The sequence below is a fragment of the Bombina bombina genome, chromosome 4 (genome assembly GCF_027579735.1).
Source record: "Bombina bombina isolate aBomBom1 chromosome 4, aBomBom1.pri, whole genome shotgun sequence".
Lineage (NCBI taxonomy): Eukaryota > Metazoa > Chordata > Amphibia > Anura > Bombinatoridae > Bombina > Bombina bombina.
The window spans coordinates 1,101,147,032-1,101,168,666 of record NC_069502.1 but is presented as its reverse complement, the minus strand read 5'-3'; the positions used below and the strand labels follow the sequence as shown (position 1 = coordinate 1,101,168,666).

At 42.0% G+C, this 21,635-nt stretch overlaps 1 protein-coding gene across 2 annotated transcripts in view; it reads left to right on the top strand.

Annotated features, from left to right (window-relative positions):
* The first annotated feature begins 9,702 nt into the window (after positions 1-9,702).
* EML4 (EMAP like 4) overlaps positions 9,703-21,635 on the top strand; it is a 401,715-nt gene continuing 389,782 nt past the window's right edge. For both annotated transcript variants that reach the window (XM_053712326.1, XM_053712325.1), the window contains exon 1: positions 9,703-9,822. In XM_053712326.1, coding sequence (XP_053568301.1) covers positions 9,728-9,822 — 95 coding nt within the window. In that variant the 5' untranslated portion in view covers positions 9,703-9,727. The remainder of the gene's footprint in view (positions 9,823-21,635) is intronic.

The window sequence follows — 21,635 nt, the reverse complement described above, 5'->3', positions numbered from 1 at the left end:
GTGGCTCAGTGCATGGAAGTAATCGGCTTAATGGTAGCGGCAATGGACATACTGCCATTTGCGCGCCTGCATCTCAGACCGCTGCAATTATGCATGCTAAGTCAGTGGAATGGGGATTACTCAGATTTGTCCCCTCTACTAAATCTGGATCAAGAGACCAGAGATTCTCTTCTCTGGTGGCTTTCTCGGGTCCATCTGTCCAAGGGTATGACCTTTCGCAGGCCAGATTGGACGATTGTAACAACAGATGCCAGCCTTCTAGGTTGGGGCGCAGTCTGGAACTCCCTGAAGGCTCAGGGATTGTGGACTCAGGAGGAGAAACTCCTCCCAATAAATATTCTGGAGTTAAGAGCAATATTCAATGCTCTTCTAGCTTGGCCTCAGTTAGCAACACTGAGGTTCATCAGATGTCAGTCGGACAACATCACGACTGTGGCTTACATCAACCATCAAGGGGGAACCAGGAGTTCCCTAGCGATGTTAGAAGTCTCAAAGATAATTCGCTGGGCAGAGTCTCACTCTTGCCACCTGTCAGCAATCCACATCAGACGTAGAGAACTGGGAGGCGGATTTTCTAAGTCGTCAGACTTTTCATCCGGGGAGTGGGAACTCCATCCGGAGGTGTTTGCTCAACTGGTCCATTGTTGGGGCAAACCAGAACTGGATCTCATGGCGTCTCGCCAGAACGCCAAGCTTCCTTGTTACGGATCCAGGTCCAGGGACCCGGGAGCAACGCTGATAGATGCTCTAGCAGCTCCTTGGTTCTTCAACCTGGCCTATGTGTTTCCACCGTTTCCTCTGCTCCCTCGACTTATTGCCAAAATCAAACAGGAGAGAGCATCAGTGATTCTGATAGCGCCTGCGTGGCCACGCAGGACCTGGTATGCAGACCTAGTGGACATGTCATCTCTTCCACCATGGACTCTGCCTCTGAGGCAGGACCTTCTAATACAAGGTCCTTTCAATCATCCAAATCTAATTTCTCTGAGACTGACTGCATGGAGATTGAACGCTTGATTCTATTAAGGCGTGGCTTCTCCGAGTCAGTCATTGATACCTTAATACAGGCTCGGAAGCCTGTCACCAGGAAAATCTACCATAAGATATGGCGTAAATATCTTTATTGGTGTGAATCCAAGAGTTACTCATGGAGTAAGGTTAGGATTCCTAGGATATTGTCCTTTCTCCAAGAGGGTTTGGACAAAGGCTTATCAGCTAGTTCTTTAAAAGGACAGATCTCTGCTCTGTCTATTCTTTTGCACAAGCGTCTGGCAGAAGTTCCAGACGTCCAGGCATTTTGTCAGGCTTTAGTTAGTATTAAGCCTTTGTTTAAAACTGTTGCTCCCCTGTGGAGCTTAAACTTGGTTCTTAAAGTTCTTCAGGGAGTTCCGTTTGAACCCCTTCATTCCATTGATATTAAACTTTTATCTTGGAATTTCATTTTTTGATGGCTATTTCCTCGGCTCGAAGAGTCTCTGAGTTATCTGCCTTACATTGTGATTCTCCTTATCTGATTTTTCATTCAGACAAGGTAGTTCTGCGTACCAAACCTGGGTTTTTACCTAAGGAGGTTTCTAACAGCAATATCAATCAAGAGATTGTTGTTCCATCATTTGTGTCCTAATCCTTCTTCAAAGAAGGAACGTCTTTTGCATAATCTGGACGTAGTCCGTGCCTTGAAGTTTTACTTGCAGGCTACTAAAGATTTTCGTCAAACATCTGCCCTGTTTGTCGTTTACTCTGGACAGAGGAGAGGTCAAAAAGCTTCGACAACCTCTCTCTCCTTTTGGCTTTGGAGCATAATACGCTTAGCCTATGAGACTGCTGCACAGCAGCCCCCTGAAAGGATTACAGCTCATTCTACTAGAGCTGTGGCTTCCACCTGGGCCTTTAAAAATGAGGCCTCTGTTGAACAGATTTGCAAGGCTGCGACTTGGTCTTCGCTTCACACCTTTTCAAAATTTTACAAATTTGACACTTTTGCTTCTTCGGAGGCTGTTTTTGGGAGAAAGGTTCTACAGGCAGTGGTTCCTTCCTTTTAAGTTCCTGCCTTGTCCCTCCCATCATCCGTGTACTTTAGCTTTGGTATTGGTATCCCACAAGTAATGGATGATCCGTGGACTGGATACACTTAACAAGAGAAAACATAATTTATGCTTACCTGATAAATTTATTTCTCTTGTAGTGTATCCAGTCCACGGCCCGCCCTGTCCTTTTAAGGCAGGTCTAAATTTTAATTAAACTACAGTCACCACTGCACCCTATGGTTTCTCCTTTCTCGTCTTGTTTCGGTCGAATGACTGGATATAGCAGTGAGGGGAGGAGCTATATAGCAGCTCTGCTGTGGGTGATCCTCTTGCAACTTCCTGTTGGGAAGGAGAATATCCCACAAGTAATGGATGATCCGTGGACTGGATACACTACAAGAGAAATAAATTTATCAGGTAAGCATAAATTATGTTTTTTCAAAAAGTAAGCTTGTAAAAATATACTTTTTACATTTGCCGCTCCTGTGTATTTTTACAACAATGCTGGCACTCCTTATAGAAAAGTTGGCACGCTCCCTCTTCAATCAAATTCTATATGTAAATAAGACGTGCACAGCAACAACAATGTTAAACACACATGCTCCTTGTAATAGAGATGGTCCCAGAAGCACGCTCACATGTACTTGTGAGCTCTCAAATATATTGCTATAACATATAGGCTATAATAAATAATACATGTGCAGCACATTGCCAGAAACGGATGATACTGATGTGAATTACTATGTGCTGAGGTGGACAAAAATACTGTCTGAGTTGTCCAGGGCTGATACTGGGATAGCAGAGGGAGTGGAGGTTGCTACCTTAGTAGAGGCTGAGGTCTAGGCTAGTATGCACAGAGGCTGATTGAGTAAGTGCAGGGACCGCAAGACATCGGCTGTTTCCAACTCCTACAAAGCCCCTGTATCCTAGTGCTGCTGGTTGGTGCACAAATCAATATAAGTGGGATTATCCCGGCTATCGCACCTAAGAGACCGGCAGGGTCAGAGTGTGGACAACCAGAAGCTAACTCTGCCTACACATCAATAATTAAACTATTGGAGTAAGCCTGCTGCCACACTGTGCACCACCACATCTATGAAAGAAGCCTGCTACTGGGCAAAGAATGCTGCTTGCTATACGTGATCTCTTATTTGTTATCAGACCACTGCTTCCCTAACTCTACTCCACCTCTTTGGTGGAGAATTTCATTCTCCCCGGACTTGTCTGACGGGGAGATTGACAGCTCCTGCCCGTGCATGATTGGCTGTGCGCAGGCAGAATGTGGCGTTGTACAAGAGCGCAAAATAGCGTTTTTGTGCAATGCTGAATTCTGCTAGGGAATTCAGTCCGCCAGAGGCGAGCTGCAGCGGACAGGGGCGCATATGTACGCCCTTGTCCGCCGTAGCTTGATAAATCAAGCCCTTAAGTGCTCTGAGACCAGAAATACTGTTTTTTTGTCTTCAGATGGTGTTTTCCTCTAGAGATGAGGATTCCTCATCTGACGTTGAACCTGATATTTCCTCTTTTTTGTTTAAAGTCGAACATATTCATTCTCTTTTAAGAGGTCATAAGGGTTAAAGATCCTTAAGTTTCTGATGATAAGCCTTGTAATTGTTTAAATTCAGTTTTTAAGACTGTTTTCTTTCCTAAGATATGGAGAGTCTACAACGTCATTCAATTACTAGTGGGAATATCACTTCTGGCCAGCAGGAGGAGGCAAAGAGCACCACAGCAAAGCTGTCACTCCCCTGCCCATAATCCCCAGTCATTCTCTTGGTTTCTTTCAATGGAGGAGCTGAAGTTTGGTGTCTGAAGAAATTAATTCCTTTTTCAGGTATTTTTCCCTGCAAGCAAGGATTTGGGTTTAGCTGAGTCCATGTCAATATCTTCAGTAGAGTAGTGGTGGCTTTTAAGCAGTTAGGAAGTTGTGAGGTAGTCCTTGCTTTGTTTCCTAACACATTGCGGCCCATGGTACTGAAAACCAGAGTTAGTTACTCTGTTCTTTCTTTTTCTATAGGACTCTGTAAGGAGTATGTGTCCTTTCATGCCTTGTGAGCTGTCTTCCTGCTGGACAGCTAGACTGCAGGTAAGTGCTTTTGTCTTCTAGGTCTTGTAGACTTGCACTTCAGAAGAATGTCATATGCAGTAGATGGGGACATTTTTAAAAACCTTTATACAGGATTTTCTTTGGCAGTGGACAGGCACATTATGTATGTTGAGGCTAGGGGTTTATCTTCCCTTTATTGGAACGTTTTTCCTCTTTGGGCTAATTTTGCTGTAATACTTTATTAGTATGTGTGTGGCTTATGTTTTATACAGGGATTTATGTATACACTTAAAATTTGTAAGTTGTTTTTCTTTGCTTGCTTAGCTAGAACAGCCTAAGTGACAGACTGCTTGAGCTTTTGTGTAATTTAAGCTCCCGTGTTATTGGCAGAGGGAAAAGTGTGCCTTTTACCTGCTGCATAGTTTCCTCTCTCTGCCGGTCATGCGACTTCTCTCTGCTGTCAGATATTCGTGTTGCGTCGCGTCATTGAATTTGTCTCTTCAGTGTCAATCTACTATATGATCGTTTTGGAGACTTCTGGCAGCCAAATTGTGTAAGTGTTTCGGTAAGGCACCTCAGCATGTCTGAGGTGTAGGGGGCCTGATTGGTTTATTATTTAAAATAGTTTTTGCATAACATTAAGCGGCTGTGGTATTAAAAATTCTTAATGACAGTGTATTTAAAACATTTCTACAATTTGCAGAATTTTTTATTTAGTATCATGGACATGGACCAAGACTCTGTCTTTTGACAAATGCTTGTTATGCCTTGAGGCACAAATTGTTTTGTCTATGCAATTTTGTGCTGCATGCCTAGCTAGAACACTTCAATTTAAAGATAAATTGTTGCCCTCTGAGCCCAATGTCTCTCAGGATGATGCTGTTCAGGCAATGCCACAGCTTTCTCCTCAAACGTCCCAAGCCTCTGGTGTCACATACAATGCCCTGCAGTTCTTCTCAGCCTCCTGGAGGACTTGTTTTTTGCCTGCAGATTTTGCTGCACAGGTATCTTCTGCAGTATCTGCGGCATTATCTGCTTTTCCTATGCTGGGAAAACACAAGAGGAAAATTAGACATTCAGATAGTAAGGTTTCTGTTCCACCTACTGCTATACAGGTTGCCCTCCCTCATAAGTCTGATGAGGAGTATACATCGGTAGTCTCTGAGGTTGAAATCGCAGATTCGGACAGTATAATTCCTTCATCTGATAATGAAGTAGTAAACTTGAGATTTAAGCTTGAACACCTTCGTGTACTGTTAAAGGAGGTATTGGCTACTTTTGACGACTCCGATACTTCTGTCGTTGTCAACCCTTGGTAAATTTAATAAATACTATGATGTTCCTTCCTCTGTGGAAGTGTTTCCTGTTCCAGACCGTGTGACCGATTATTTCACAGGAATGGGAGAAGCCAGGGATACCTTTCTCCCCGTCTTTAAAAATATGTTTCCTGTTGCTGACTCCATTAAAGATTCATAGCGCACGTTGCCTAAAGTAGAAGGGGCTATTTCTACTCTGGCTAAGAGAACTACAATCCCTATAGGGGATTTCTGCTCCTTTAAGGATTCCATGGACAAAAAGCTGGAGGCTTATTTGAAAAAGATGTATGTTCATCAAGGTCTTCAATGGCAACCTACAGTTTGTATTGCCACAGTAGCAAGTGCAGCATCTTATTGGTGCAATGCCTTGTCTGAATCAATTTTAGTAGAGTCTCTGTTGGAGGAGATACAAGATAGGATTAAGGCTCTGAAACTAGCCAATTCCTTTATTTCTGATGCTAACAAGAAAGTTATTAGGCTGGGAGCCAAGATGTCTGGAGTCACTGTCCTAGCCCACAGGGCATTGTGGCCAAAATCGTGGTCAGCTGTTACCTCCAAGTCCAAGCTTATGACGCTTCCTTACAAGGGTAAGACGTTGTTCGGACTTGGTCTGGCAGAAATAATTTCTAATATTACGGGTGGAAAAGGGTCTTTTCTACAAAAAGACAAGAACAACAGACTCAAAGGACGTCAAAGTAATTTCCATTCCTTTCGTAACATCAAAGGTTCTGGGGGCTCTCTTGGCAGTGATCAGGTCTCGGGGAATTGCAGTGACACCATACCTGTACGACATATTGATTCAGGCGCCATCTTTTCAACAAGCAAACTCTCATACAGAGATCTTGTTGTCTTTTCTACATTCCAAAGGTTGGAAAGTGAATCTGGAAAAGAGTTCCCTTGTTCCAGCTACAAGGGTGGTTTTCTTAGGGACTGTAATAGATTCCCTATCTATGACATTTTTCTGATGGAGGTCAGAAAATCCAAACTTCTCTCCTTGCCTCTCTTCAAGTCTACTGTTCGGCCATCAGTGGCTCAATGTATGGTGGTAATTGGTCTGATGGTCGCTTCCATGGGCATTTTTCCCTTTTGCTAGATTTCATTTGAGAGCTCTGCAATTATGCATGCTCAGTCAATGGAATTGAGACCATTCATTTCTGTCTGAGGATAGATCTAGACCAGTCGACAAGAGACTCCTGTGGTGGCTTTCTCAGGACCATCTGTCTCAGGGCACTTTCTTCCGGAGACCTTCCTGGGTGATTGTGTCCACGGGCACCAGCCTGCTAGGCTGGGGAGCAGTCTGGGACTCGTTAAAAACACAGTCTGCTCTCCCCATAAACATCTTGGAGTTGAGTGATTTACATTGCTCTGATAGCTTATCCTCAATTGTCTGTAGCCCAGTTTATCAGGTTTCTCGGACATCACCACCTCAGTGACTTACATCAACCACCAGGGAGGAATTCAGAGTTCCTTAGCCATGAAGGAGGTGACACAGATTATTCAGTGGGCGGAAGCTCACAATTGTCTATCTGCCATCCACATTCCTGGAGGGGACAACTGGGAAGCGGATTTACTGTGCAGACACATTTCATCCCGGGGAGTGGGCTCTCCATCCGGAGGTGTTCTTCAGGTTAACCCTCAAATGGGGGGTGCTGGAGTTGGATATGATGGCGTTTCGGCAGAAAGCCAAGCTTCCATGGTACGGTTCAAGGTCAAGAGATCCTCAGGCCGCTCTGATAGATGCTCTGGCGGTTCCTTGTGTTTTCGGTCTAGCATACCCGTTTCCTCTGTTTCCGCTCCTTCCACGAGTTATTGCTCATATCAGAGAACATTTGTAATTCTAATAGCTTCTGCATGGCCTCACAGGATCTGGTATGCAGACCTAGTGAAGATGTCATCTCGGCCACCTTGGAGGTTGCCTCTAAGGAAGGGCCTTCTAACTCGGGGTCCATTCATCCTTCCAAATCTCGTTTCTCTGAAGCTGACTGCTTGGAGATTGAATGCTTAGTTCTGTCATTGAGACCATTATCCAGGCTTGCAAGCCTGTTACTCGAAAAAATTAACCACAAGATATGGCGAAAATACCTTTATTGGTGTGAATCTAATGTCTACGCTTGGAGTAGGGTCAGGATTCCTAGAATTTTGTCTTTTCTCCCGGAAGGTCTGGAGAAAGGGTTGTCAGATAATGCAGAAATCTGACCTTTCAGAGAACTATTTTGTTACACAAGCGTCTGGAGGATGTGCCAGATGTTCAATCTTTTTGTCCGGTTTTAAACCTGTTGCTCCTCCTTGGAGCCCTAATCTTGTTCTTAAAGTTTTGCAGCAGGCTCTGTTTGAGCCAATGCATTCCATAGATATTAAGTTACTATCTTGGAAGTTTTTGTTTCTTATTGCTATCTCTTTTGCTCAGAGAGTTTCGGAACTCTCGGCTTTGCAGTGTGATTTGCATTACCTTTTCTTTCATGCGGATAAGGTGGTTCTTCGTACTAAATTGGGGTTTCTTCCTAAAGTGGTTTCGGATAAAAATATTAATCAGGAAATTGTTGTTCCTTCTTTCTGTTCCAATCTTTTTTGTCATAAAGAACCTCTGTTGCACAACTTGGATGTTGTGCGTGCACTAAAATTCTACCTACATGCAACTAAGGATTTTCACCAGTCTTCAGCGTAAGGGTCAGAACGCTACTTCTTTCCCTTTGGTTGAGAAGTATAATTCGTTTTGCTTATGAGACTGCTGGACAGCAGCCTCCTGAGAACATTATAGCTCATTCCACTAGGGCTGTCTCCTCTTCTTGGGCTTTCAAAAATTAAGCTTTTGTGGAACAGATTTGCAAGGCTGCAACTTGCTCCTCTCTGCATACTTTTCCAAATTTTCCAAATTTGATACTTTTGCCTAGGCTGAGGCCTCTTTTGGGAGAAAGGTTCTTTAAGCGGTGGTGTCTTTTTGTTTAGGTCTGCCTGTCTTTTTCCCCCTCCCTGTTCATTCTGTGTCCTCTAGCTTGGGTATTGGTTCCCACTAGTAATTGAATGACGTTGTGGACTCTCCATATCTTAGGAAAGAAAACAAAATGTATGCTTACCTGATGAATTTCTTTCTTTCCGGGTATGGAGAGTCCACGACCCCACCCTTTATTAAGACAATTATTTTTGACTAAACCTCAGACACCTCTACACCTTTGTGTTATTCCTTTTCCATTTCCCTTCAGTCGAATGACTGGGGATTGTGGGTAGGGGACTGACACTTAATAGCTTTGCTGTGGTGCACTTTGCCGCCTCCTGCTGGCCAGGAGTGATATTCCCACTAGTAATTGAATGACGTTGTGAACTCTCCATATCCGTAAAGAAAGTTTTTTTTCCTGGGAAACAGTTCTCAAGGTGGATAGGACCATTTCCACACTGGCCAAATGTACTACTAGTCCTTTGGAAGACCGTACTTCTTTAAAGAACCCTTTAGACAGAAAGTTAGAATCTTTTCATAGAAGGTTTTTTTTTACATGCAAGTTATGTTCTCAGATCAGCTATTTCGTTTGCTGATGTAGCTGCAACTTCTACTTACTGGTTGTCTAGTTTTTCAGTATTCTGATGACTCTGCTAGTGCAAATCTATGGGGTTTGCTTCAGAGTGCAAATTATTTGATTTGTGATGCTGTTTTTGATATTAAAAGCGTGTCTTTAGCAGTACTTGCCAGGAGAGCCTTGTGGCTTAAATCCTGGTTTGCTGATATGGTGTCTAAATCCAGATGGTCTCTTTCCTTTTAGGGAAAGAAGTTATTTGGTTCTGATTTATTATTTCCACTGTTACTGGAGGTAAAGGGGCTTCTCTTCCTCAATACAGAAAGTCTAGAGGGAAATATAAAGCTTCTAATCGTTTTTGTTCCTTTTGTCAGAATAAAGAAAATTAATATTTTGTGATTTCAGACAGAGCAGACAATTTTAAAACATTTCCAATTTACTTCTGTTATCACATTTGCTTTGTTTCCATGGTACTCTTTGTTGAAGAAATACCTAGGTAGTTGTCTGGAGCGCTACATGACTGGAAATAGAGCTGCCATTTAGTGCTCTTGCAAATGCATAACATTGCACAACTGCTGCCATATAGTGCTCCAGTCATGTGCATGCTCCTGAGCTTACGTACCAACAGAATGAAGAAAATTTGATAAAAGTAAATTACAAAATGGTCTTAATTGCATGGTCTATCTGAATTATACAATACAAATCTGGGGTTTCATATCCCTTTAATATTACTTCAGTTTCTTGTTGCACTTTAAATACTGTAGTTTCATTAACCAAAAACTTTTTTTTTTCCCCCCTCCAGGTCCACCCATACTGCGTGAAGCTTTTTCCATGTCTTGTATCACCAATGGAGGTACTGGCACCAGAAAACCAAGCCATACTGGAGTACTTACTAGAAAAGATACACTGTCATCTGCTGCCAAAACGTATGTATTATAGTTTGAAGGTCATTAAGTAAAATTGGCTTAGAGAGTATGTGTCTAAAAACAGACTCTCAGTACAGTTTAGCCAATTTTATCATTTATTTACTTTTTACTAGGCAAGCTAGTGTCTCTTTAGTATTACATAGTTAGAATATAGATTAATAAAGGTTTTCTTTTTCAAATTTAGGGCTCCATGTACTAAGCAGTCAGCGAGCTACCCGCAACAAATCTCGCGTCAAAACTCGCAAACTGATATGTACAAAGCCGTCAATTATGTTAAAACTCGCATCTTTAAAATTGCGAGCGTACTTATCCGCCAAACCTCGCTACCGCTCCATTTTTCACTGTAATTAGATACATTTGACCACCAACTCGCCAAAAAACGAATGTACTAAAAAATCTATTTGTCCGCTCGCTACAATTTCCGCTCCCACCTCGCTATTTTTGCCTCGCCACCTTTTAGGTGGCGGGCAAGGTACAAAACAATAGGAAAGTCAATTGTACTTACAGCATAACTGGCGTCTAATTTGTCTCTCATTTCCATGTACATAAATTGCGCCCAATTTGTCGACTGTAATTAAAGAGTAATCTATTTAAATTTGTATTGTTAGTTGTCAATCTTTATAATTATTTTTATATTAATATTTATATATTATCAGATCCAGATGAAGCCATATCCAAATTGTAAATAAATATTACAAAAATAACGCTCTGTTATCACTCTTCAAAAAATTTTGAACAATAATAAAGTTGTTTAGATAAGTTGAACTTTTATAGGAGCAAAATTCTATTCCCGCGACTACTATGATGTTCGTGACACCTTGCATGTCACGTGTTAATAATTGGCCAGACAATTCAACTGAAAGTTAAGTACCATCAGCTTAGTCGCGGCGAGCGAGGCGTCAAATTTATCAACAATCCGCAACTGCTCGCGGCGGGCTAGACTTGTCTATTTATTGGGGGAATATTAGTACATAGCGACAGCGGACACCATTTCGCCCGCGGCGAGTAACGGCGAGTTTATCCGCATCTACAATGACGGATGAATTGACGGCTTAGTACATGGAGCCCTTAGTATTACTAAAATAATTCCTTTTTTTTTTTTTTTTTCTTCTTCTTAGCCTCTAGAACCCTATTTTATCATTGATTGCCTTTTATTAGGCAAGCTATAGTCTCTTCAGTATTACATAATTCAAATATATACTTATAAAGGTTTTCTTTTTAAAATATAGTATTACAAAAAAGAATAAAGTTATAGCCTCTAAAACCCTATTTTGTTTTAAAGTGAATGTAAATTTTGATGCTAAAGTGCCCGGTTTTTAAAAATTCAATTAAAAACAGGGGCACTTTAATTCATCAAAATTTAAATTTCACTTGTGTTGTGAAAAAATACTTAACTTTTAATCTTGACAGCCGCTCCAGCTTCCTCCGCCCGTCGCAAAGCCTCTTCCTGGGTCTAAAATGAGGAATCTGGCTTCCTCCAATCACGGCTTCGAATCAGACACTGATTCCCCTGTGTGTGGGGGGAGCCGTTATTGGGAGGATGACCGATCCATCATTTCCGGGGGAAGCTGGAGCGGCTGTCAAGTTTAAAAGGTAAGTATTTATTTTTTCACAACACGAGTGAAATGTAAATTTTGATGAATTAAAGTGCCCTTGTTTTTAATTGAATTTTTAAAAACCGGGCACTTAAGCATCAAAATTTACATTCACTTTAATCTGTATGTAAGTAAAAAAAAATGTACTGCTACTTCTGAAAATTTCAAAAGCAGCAACTTTTAAATCAATGTGAAAGTGCATTTCAAATTTAAATAGAAGCATTTCTAAAATTACCTTTCTCAAACCATGTTTGCATGGAAATACATTTAAAATGAATCGTCTACTGATATGCATGTGGCTCCTCTAGCATAAGCCGGTAAGCTAAGTGCACATCTGACATGCCCAAATACTCTTGAGTGCACGGCCTGATAGCTCAAATGATCAGCTGGTATGGATGCATATGCACAAAGCGTACCTGCAAATGCTAGGAGAGATGTGTGCACTAAAGCTTTTAGTATGCACTGCTGTTCATTTCACACATCACTTTTGTCGCATTAAGTTAAGTTGCTTAATGTATTTCCAATGACTTGTTATACCAACTTCAGAATGTAAAATATATTGGAAACATGCACCATTATCTATTTCTCTGTACACATATGCATCCTATCTTATCTCTGTCTATAAACAAAGGCTGATACTTAAGACCCGATTATATCAATCTCTCGGCTCAGGTGAGATGATCTAAAATTATCCTTCAACACTGCGAGATCCCTGATGAAATTCTAAAAGGGCGGATTGTGCTATACTTCTCTAAGGGGTGTTCCCTGCATTTCTGCATATGAAAGAGTCGAGTCCAATGCAACATAGCACTGCAAAACATGAGAACTTCTGCATGTACACTTTGTGCTTTGTGTTTTATATTACTTTACGCTTCATATTAAGTTCTGTTACATTTAAACTTTACACTTTCTCTTGTGTGTTTTATTTTGTATACAGCAGTGCATTTAGGATTGTGATTTTACAAATTCTGATTATGCTTTGACAGTTTGTCAAATAATTTGTATATTTATGTGCAAATTTTACAAATTACATTGCACTTTGTATTTCTTCTATTAAAAATAAAACTGAAAAACTGACAGCTTCAGTTTCTTAGAGAACTTCACATTATTTTTTATGAGCTAGATAAGCAAAGTTTGGAGATACACTATAATGCAGATTTCACTAAAGGTGAACTCACTAAATTCTTTAAGAAAAAAAAGGGTGTAACCTGGAAAACCCAGAGAGATGAGGTACTTTCCATAGAAAGTAATAAGGCTCTCTGAGATATCTCACAGGGGAGATATACATTAATAGATGAACACCTGGACTGATAAGGTCTCTGTTTGCAGTACATATTGGTAAAACTGAAATTATTTAATTACAGTTCAACTTGCTTTTGCATTAGTATGTATTACTTTTCTGTCAGTTAAATAAGTGTATTGTGAATTTTGAGCTTTACCTGTGTACAGCTGGCAAGATAATTCTGAGAGACTGGCTTGTATAAAATGCGTACAGCATTTTATAAGACTTGGGACAGAGCTTCAGACATACCTTGGGGACTCTCTTGTTCAACCCAGTGAGCTCCCCTTGTCCTCCAACTTGCTAAAGCTGTGTTTTATTTTATAATGTTTTTGCAATGTAACTTGTAAAAGATGTAAAGAAATATGCACAATTTGATGCCAATTTGTTAAATAGAGAAACTTTCAAATCAAAATCAGAATTTGTGAAATCACACTGCTAGACCTAAATCTTAATGTATTAACATATAAAATAGTTTCAACAAGTAACTTATTTGGTTGGTCATTTTTTCCAAGAGGCTGGTCTACAGCACTTATATTTTTATTTCTTTCTAATGACACGGTGAGTCCACGGATCATCTAATTACTATTGGGAATATCACTCCTGCCCATCAGAATTTTGTAATTTTGTACTTTATTTTTTAATTCTGGTAGAAATGGACCAAGGCTCTCCCTTTTTGTTCCTCATGTGTTGAGAGAACATTAAATTTCAGGGATAAACTTTTTGAGCCAACATTGTCTAAGACGGATGCTGTCCAGGAGTCTTCTGACAATATTCAAGATATGCTGCAGTGTTCTCAGGTGTCCCAAATATTATTGTCCACTAAAACAGTGCCCTGTGCTTCCTCTCAAGCTCCGTCTGGATTGTCCTTGCAAGACATTGCTTCCCTCATGTCTAATGCAGTTTCTGATACATTGTCTGCTTTTCCCATGCTGCAGGGAAAGCGCAAGAGGAAATGTAAAGAATCAGTGAGTAAGGTTTCTGACACGGTTGTGGCTATTCCGAATGTTCCCTCCCAAAAGTCTTAGGAGGATGATACTTTGGTAGCATCTGAGGGTGAAATCTCAGACTCAGTCAGTATAGTTCCTTCCTCTGATGCTGAAGTTGTATCCTTCAGGTTTAAGCTAGAACACCTCGGTTTATTACTCAAGGAGGTTTTGGATACCTTAGACGACTGACACTGTCGTTGTCAACCCTAAGAAGTCTAGTAAACTTAACAAGTATTTTGATGTACCTTCCATGGTGGAGTGTTTTCCTGTACCAGATCGGGCTATAGAGATTATTGCTATGGAATGGGAGAGACCGGGTATCCCTTTTTCTCCATCCCCTATTTCTCTTGTTAAGTGTATTCAGTCCACGGGTCATCCATTTCTTATGGGATATTCTCCTTCCCAACAGGAAGTTGCAAGAGGATCACCCAAGCAGAGCTGCTATATAGCTCCTCCCCTCACATGTCATACCCAGTCATTCTCTTGCAAGTCTCAACATAGTAGGAAGGCTGTGAGAGGAGTGTGGAGTTTTTATACTTAATTATTTCTTCAATCAAAAGTTTGTTATTTTAAATGGCACCGGAGTGTGCTGTTTTTCTCTCAGGCAGTATTTAGAAGAAGAACCTGCCTGCGTTTTCTATGATCTTAGCAGAAGTAACTAAGATCCACTGGCTGTTCTCGCACATTCTGAGGATTGGGGTAACTTCAGAAAAGGGAATAGCATGCGGGGTCCCCTGCAAACGAGGTATGTGCAGTAAAATATTTTTCTAAGGAATGGAATTGACTAAGAAAATACTGCTGATACCGATGTAATGTAAGTACAGCCTTAAATGCAGTAGTAGCGACTGGTATCAGGCTGATGAGTGTATGTGCAGTAAAGTAATTTTCTAAGGAATGGAATTTGACTAAGAAAATGCTGTTAATACTGAAGTAATGTATGAGCCTTAACTGCAGTAGAAGCGACTGGTAGCAGGTTTATTAATAACACTACATAACCTTTAAAATGGATGTTAAAACGTTTACTGGCATGTTAATCGTTTTTTGTGAGGTACTTTGGTGATAAAACTTATTGGGGCATGATTTTTTCCACATGGCTAACATATATTTCTCCAACATAGGTGTGTCCGGTCCACGGCGTCATCCTTACTTGTGGGATATTCTCTTCCCCAACAGGAAATGGCAAAGAGCCCAGCAAAGCTGGTCACATGATCCCTCCTAGGCTCCGCCTACCCCAGTCATTCTCTTTGCCGTTGTACAGGCAACATCTCCACGGAGATGGCTTAGAGTTTTTTAGTGTTTAACTGTAGTTTTTATTATTCAATCAAGAGTTTGTTATTTTGAAATAGTGCTGGTATGTACTATTTACTCAGAAACAGAAAAGAGATGAAGATTTCTGTTTGTATGAGGAAAATGATTTTAGCAACCGTCACTAAAATCCATGGCTGTTCCACACAGGACTGTTGAGAGCAATTAACTTCAGTTGGGGGAACAGTGAGCAGTCTCTTGCTGCTTGAGGTATGACACATTCTAACAAGACGATGTAATGCTGGAAGCTGTCATTTTCCCTCTGGGATCCGGTAAGCCATGTTTATTACGATTGTAAATAAGGGCTTCAAAAAAGGGCTTATTAAGACTGTAGACTTTTTTTGGGCTAAATCGATTGATTATTTATTAACACATATTTAGCCTTGAGGAATCATTTTATCTGGGTATTTTGATATAATAATATCGGCAGGCACTGTTTTAGACACCTTATTCTTTAGGGGCTTTCCCAAAGCATAAGCAGAGCCTCATTTTCGCGCCGGTGTTGCGCACTTGTTTTTGAGAGGCATGGCATGCAGTCGCATGTGAGAGGAGCTCTGATACTTAGAAAAGACTTTCTGAAGGCGTCATTTGGTATCGTATTCCCCTTGGGGCTTGGTTGGGTCTCAGCAAAGCAGATACCAGGGACTGTAAAGGGGTTAAAGTTCAAAACGGCTCCGGTTCCGTTATTTTAAGGGTTAAAGCTTCCAAATTTGGTGTGCAATACTTTTAAGGCTTTAAGACACTGTGGTGAAAATTTGGTAAATTTTGAACAATTCCTTCATGTTTTTTCGCATTTGCAGTAATAAAGTGTGTTCAGTTTAAAATTTAAAGTGACAGTAACGGTTTTATTTTAAAACGTTTTTTGTACTTGTTATCAAGTTTATGCCTGTTTAACATGTCTGAACTACCAGATAGACTGTGTTCTGAATGTGGGGAAGCCAGAATTCCTATTCATTTAAATAAATGTGATTTATGTGACAATGACAATGATGCCCAAGATGATTCCTCAAGTGAGGGGAGTAAGCATGGTACTGCATCATTCCCTCCTTCGTCTACACGAGTCTTGCCCACTCAGGAGGCCCCTAGTACATCTAGCGCGCCAATACTCCTTACTATGCAACAATTAACGGCTGTAATGGATAATTCTGTCAAAAACATTTTAGCCAAAATGAACACTTATCAGCGTAAGCGCGACTGCTCTGTTTTAGATACTGAAGAGCATGACGACGCTGATATTAATATTTCTGAAGGGCCCCTAACTCAGTCTGATGGGGCCAGGGAGGTTTTGTCTGAGGGAGAAATTACTGATTCAGGGAACATTTCTCAACAAGCTGAACCTGATGTGATTGCATTTAAATTTAAGTTGGAACATCTCCGCATTCTGCTTAAGGAGGTATTATCCACCCTGGATGATTGTGACAAGTTGGTCATCCCAGAGAAACTATGTAAAATGGACAAGTTCCTAGAGGTGCCGGGGCTCCCAGAAGCTTTTCCTATACCCAAGCGGGTGGCGGACATTGTTAATAAAGAATGGGAAAGGCCCGGTATTCCTTTCGTCCCTCCCCCCATATTTAAAAAATTGTTTCCTATGGTCGACCCCAGAAAGGACTTATGGCAGACAGTCCCCAAGGTCGAGGGAGCGGTTTCCACTTTAAACAAACGCACCACTATACCCATAGAGGATAGTTGTGCTTTCAAAGATCCTATGGATAAAAAATTAGAAGGTTTGCTTAAAAAGATGTTTGTTCAGCAGGGTTACCTTCTACAACCAATTTCATGCATTGTCCCTGTCGCTACAGCCGCATGTTTCTGGTTCGATGAGCTGATAAAGGCGGTCGACAGTGATTCTCCTCCTTATGAGGAGATTAAGGACAGAATCAATGCTCTCAAATTGGCTAATTCTTTCACCCTAGACGCCACTTTGCAATTGGCTAGGTTAGCGGCTAAGAATTCTGGGTTTGCTATTGTGGCGCGCAGAGCGCTTTGGTTGAAATCTTGGTCGGCTGATGCGTCTTCCAAGAACAAGCTACTTAACATTCCTTTCAAGGGGAAAACGCTGTTTGGCCCTGACTTGAAAGAGATTATCTCGGATATCACTGGGGGTAAGGGCCACGCCCTTCCTCAGGATCGGCCTTTCAAGGCAAAAAATAAACCTAATTTTCGTCCCTTTCGTAGAAACGGACCAGCCCAAAGTGCTACGTCCTCTAAGCAAGAGGGTAATACTTCTCAAGCCAAGCCAGCTTGGAGACCAATGCAAGGCTGGAACAAGGGAAAGCAGGCCAAGAAACCTGCCACTGCTACCAAGACAGCATGAAATGTTGGCCCCCGATCCGGGACCGGATCTGGTGGGGGGCAGACTCTCTCTCTTCGCTCAGGCTTGGGCAAGAGATGTTCTGGATCCTTGGGCGCTAGAAATAGTCTCCCAAGGTTATCTTCTGGAATTCAAGGGGCTTCCCCCAAGGGGGAGGTTCCACAGGTCTCAGTTGTCTTCAGACCACATAAAAAGACAGGCATTCTTACATTGTGTAGAAGACCTGTTAAAAATGGGAGTGATTCGTCCTGTTCCATTAAGAGAACAAGGGATGGGGTTCTACTCCAATCTGTTCATAGTTCCCAAAAAAGAGGGAACGTTCAGACCAATCTTAGATCTCAAGATCTTAAACAAGTTCCTCAAGGTTCCATCGTTCAAGATGGAAACCATTCGAACTATTCTTCCTTCCATCCAGGAAGGTCAATTCATGACCACGGTGGATTTAAAGGATGCGTATCTACATATTCCTATCCACAAGGAACATCATCGGTTCCTAAGGTTCGCATTCCTGGACAAGCATTACCAGTTTGTGGCGCTTCCTTTCGGATTAGCCACTGCTCCAAGGATTTTCACAAAGGTACTAGGGTCCCTTCTAGCTGTGCTAAGACCAAGGGGCATTGCTGTAGTACCTTACCTGGACGACATTCTGATTCAAGCGTCGTCCCTTCCTCAAGCAAAGGCTCACACGGACATAGTCCTGGCCTTTCTCAGATCTCACGGATGGTAAGTGAACGTGGAAAAGAGTTCTCTATCTCCGTCAACAAGGGTTCCCTTCTTGGGAACAATAATAGACTCCTTAGAAATGAGGATATTTCTGACAGAGGCCAGAAAAACAAAGCTTCTAGACTCTTGTCGGATACTTCATTCCGTTCCTCTTCCTTCCATAGCTCAGTGCATGGAAGTGATCGGGTTGATGGTAGCGGCAATGGACATAGTTCCTTTTGCGCGCATTCATCTAAGACCATTACAACTGTGCATGCTCAGTCAGTGGAATGGGGATTATACAGACTTGTCTCCGAAGATACAAGTAAATCAGAGGACCAGAGACTCACTCCGTTGGTGGCTGTCCCTGGACAACCTGTCACAAGGGATGACATTCCGCAGACCAGAGTGGGTCATTGTCACGACCGACGCCAGTCTGATGGGCTGGGGCGCGGTCTGGGGATCCCTGAAAGCTCAGGGTCTTTGGTCTCGGGAAGAATCTCTTCTACCGATAAATATTCTGGAACTGAGAGCGATATTCAATGCTCTCAAGGCTTGGCCTCAGCTAGCGAGGGCCAAGTTCATACGGTTTCAATCAGACAACATGACAACTGTTGCGTACATCAACCATCAGGGGGGAACAAGGAGTTCCCTAGCGATGGAAGAAGTGACCAAAATCATTCTATGGGCGGAGTCTCACTCCTGCCACCTGTCCGCTATCCACATCCCAGGAGTGGAAAATTGGGAAGCGGATTTTCTGAGTCGTCAGACATTGCATCCGGGGGAGTGGGAACTCCATCCGGAAATCTTTGCCCAAGTCACTCAGCTGTGGGGCATTCCAGACATGGATCTGATGGCCTCTCGTCAGAACTTCAAAGTTCCTTGCTACGGGTCCAGATCCAGGGATCCCAAGGCGGCTCTAGTGGATGCACTAGTAGCACCTTGGACCTTCAAACTAGCTTATGTGTTCCCGCCGTTTCCTCTCATCCCCAGGCTGGTAGCCAGGATCAATCAGGAGAGGGCGTCGGTGATCTTGATAGCTCCTGCGTGGCCACGCAGGACTTGGTATGCAGATCTGGTGAATATGTCATCGGCTCCACCTTGGAAGCTACCTTTGAGACGAGACCTTCTTGTTCAGGGTCCGTTCGAACATCCGAACCTGGTTTCACTCCAGCTGACTGCTTGGAGATTGAACGCTTGATCTTATCGAAGCGAGGGTTCTCAGATTCTGTTATCGATACTCTTGTTCAGGCCAGAAAGCCTGTAACTAGAAAGATTTACCACAAAATTTGGAAAAAATATATCTGTTGGTGTGAATCTAAAGGATTCCCTTGGGACAAGGTTAAGATTCCTAAGATTCTATCCTTCCTTCAAGAAGGATTGGAAAAAGGATTATCTGCAAGTTCCCTGAAGGGACAGATTTCTGCCTTGTCTGTGTTACTTCACAAAAAGCTGGCAGCTGTGCCAGATGTTCAAGCCTTTGTTCAGGCTCTGGTTAGAATTAAGCCTGTTTACAAACCTTTGACTCCTCCTTGGAGTCTCAATTTAGTTCTTTCAGTTCTTCAGGGGGTTCCGTTTGAACCCTTACATTCCGTTGATATTAAGTTATTATCTTGGAAAGTTTTGTTTTTAGTTGCAATTTCTTCTGCTAGAAGAGTTTCAGAATTATCTGCTCTGCAGTGTTCTCCTCCTTATCTGGTGTTCCATGCAGATAAGGTGGTTTTACGTACTAAACCTGGGTTTCTTCCAAAAGTTGTTTCTAACAAAAACATTAACCAGGAGATTATCGTACCTTCTCTGTGTCCGAAACCAGTTTCAAAGAAGGAACGTTTGTTGCACAATTTGGATGTTGTTCGCGCTCTAAAATTCTATTTAGATGCTACAAAGGATTTTAGACAAACATCTTCCTTGTTTGTTGTTTATTCCGGTAAAAGGAGAGGTCAAAAAGCAACTTCTACCTCTCTCTCTTTTTGGATTAAAAGCATCATCAGATTGGCTTACGAGACTGCCGGACGGCAGCCTCCCGAAAGAATCACAGCTCATTCCACTAGGGCTGTGGCTTCCACATGGGCCTTCAAGAACGAGGCTTCTGTTGATCAGATATGTAGGGCAGCGACTTGGTCTTCACTGCACACTTTTACCAAATTTTACAAGTTTGATACTTTTGCTTCTTCTGAGGCTATTTTTGGGAGAAAGGTTTTGCAAACCGTGGTGCCTTCCATTTAGGTGACCTGATTTGCTCCCTCCCTTCATCCGTGTCCTAAAGCTTTGGTATTGGTTCCCACAAGTAAGGATGACGCCGTGGACCGGACACACCTATGTTGGAGAAAACAGAATTTATGTTTACCTGATAAATTACTTTCTCCAACGGTGTGTCCGGTCCACGGCCCGCCCTGGTTTTTTTAATCAGGTCTGATAATTTATTTTCTTTAACTACAGTCACCACGGTACCATATGGTTTCTCCTATGCAAATATTCCTCCTTAACGTCGGTCGAATGACTGGGGTAGGCGGAGCCTAGGAGGGATCATGTGACCAGCTTTGCTGGGCTCTTTGCCATTTCCTGTTGGGGAAGAGAATATCCCACAAGTAAGGATGACGCCGTGGACCGGACACACCGTTGGAGAAAGTAATTTATCAGGTAAACATAAATTCTGTTTTATGCATAGAAACAGTTAACTGAGGTTTCCCACTGTTGTAATATGAGTGGGAGGGGCCTATTTTAGCGCTTTTTGGCGCAGTAAAAATTCAGTCACAGTCTTCCTGATTCTTCCTCCATGATCCAGGACGTCTCTAGAGAGCTCAGGGGTCTTCAAAATTCATTTTGAGGGAGGTAATCAGTCACAGCAGACCTGTGACAGTGTGTTTGACTGTAATAAAAACGTTAATTGTTAAATTGATTATCCGTTTTGGGTATTAAGGGGTTAATCATCCATTTGCTGGTGGGTGCAATCCTTTGCTAATTTAATACATTTACTGTGAAAATTTGGTTGCTATAACTGATTTGGTTCATTGTTATTTCAACTGTGACAGTTTTTTTGTGCTTCTTAAAGGCGCAGTAGCGTTTTTTATATTGCTTGTAAATTTATTTGAAAGTATTTTCCAAGCTTGCTAGTCTCATTGCTAGTCTGTTTAAACATGTCTGACACAGATGAATCTGTTTGTTCACTATGTTTGAAGGCCAATGTGGAGCCCCATAGAAATATGTGTACTAAATGCATTGATGTCACTTTAAATAAAAGTCAGTCTTTACCTGTAAAGAAATTATCACCAGACAACGAGGGGGAAGTTAGGCCAACTAACTCTCCTCACGTGTTAGTACCTTTGCCTCCCGCTCAGGAGGCGCGTGATATTGTGGCGCCAAGTACATCAGAGAGGCCCATACAAATCACTTTGCAAGACATGGCTACTGTTATGACAGAAGAATTATCTAAATTGCCAGAATTAAGAGGCAAGCGCGATAGCTCTGGGTTAAGGACAGAGCGCGCTGATGATGTGAGAGCCATGTCCGATACTGCGTCACAATTTGCAGAACATGAGGACGGAGAGCTTCATTCTGTGGGTGACAGATCTGATCCAGGGAGACCGGATTCAGAGATTTCTAATTTTAAATTTAAGCTTTGAGAACCTCCG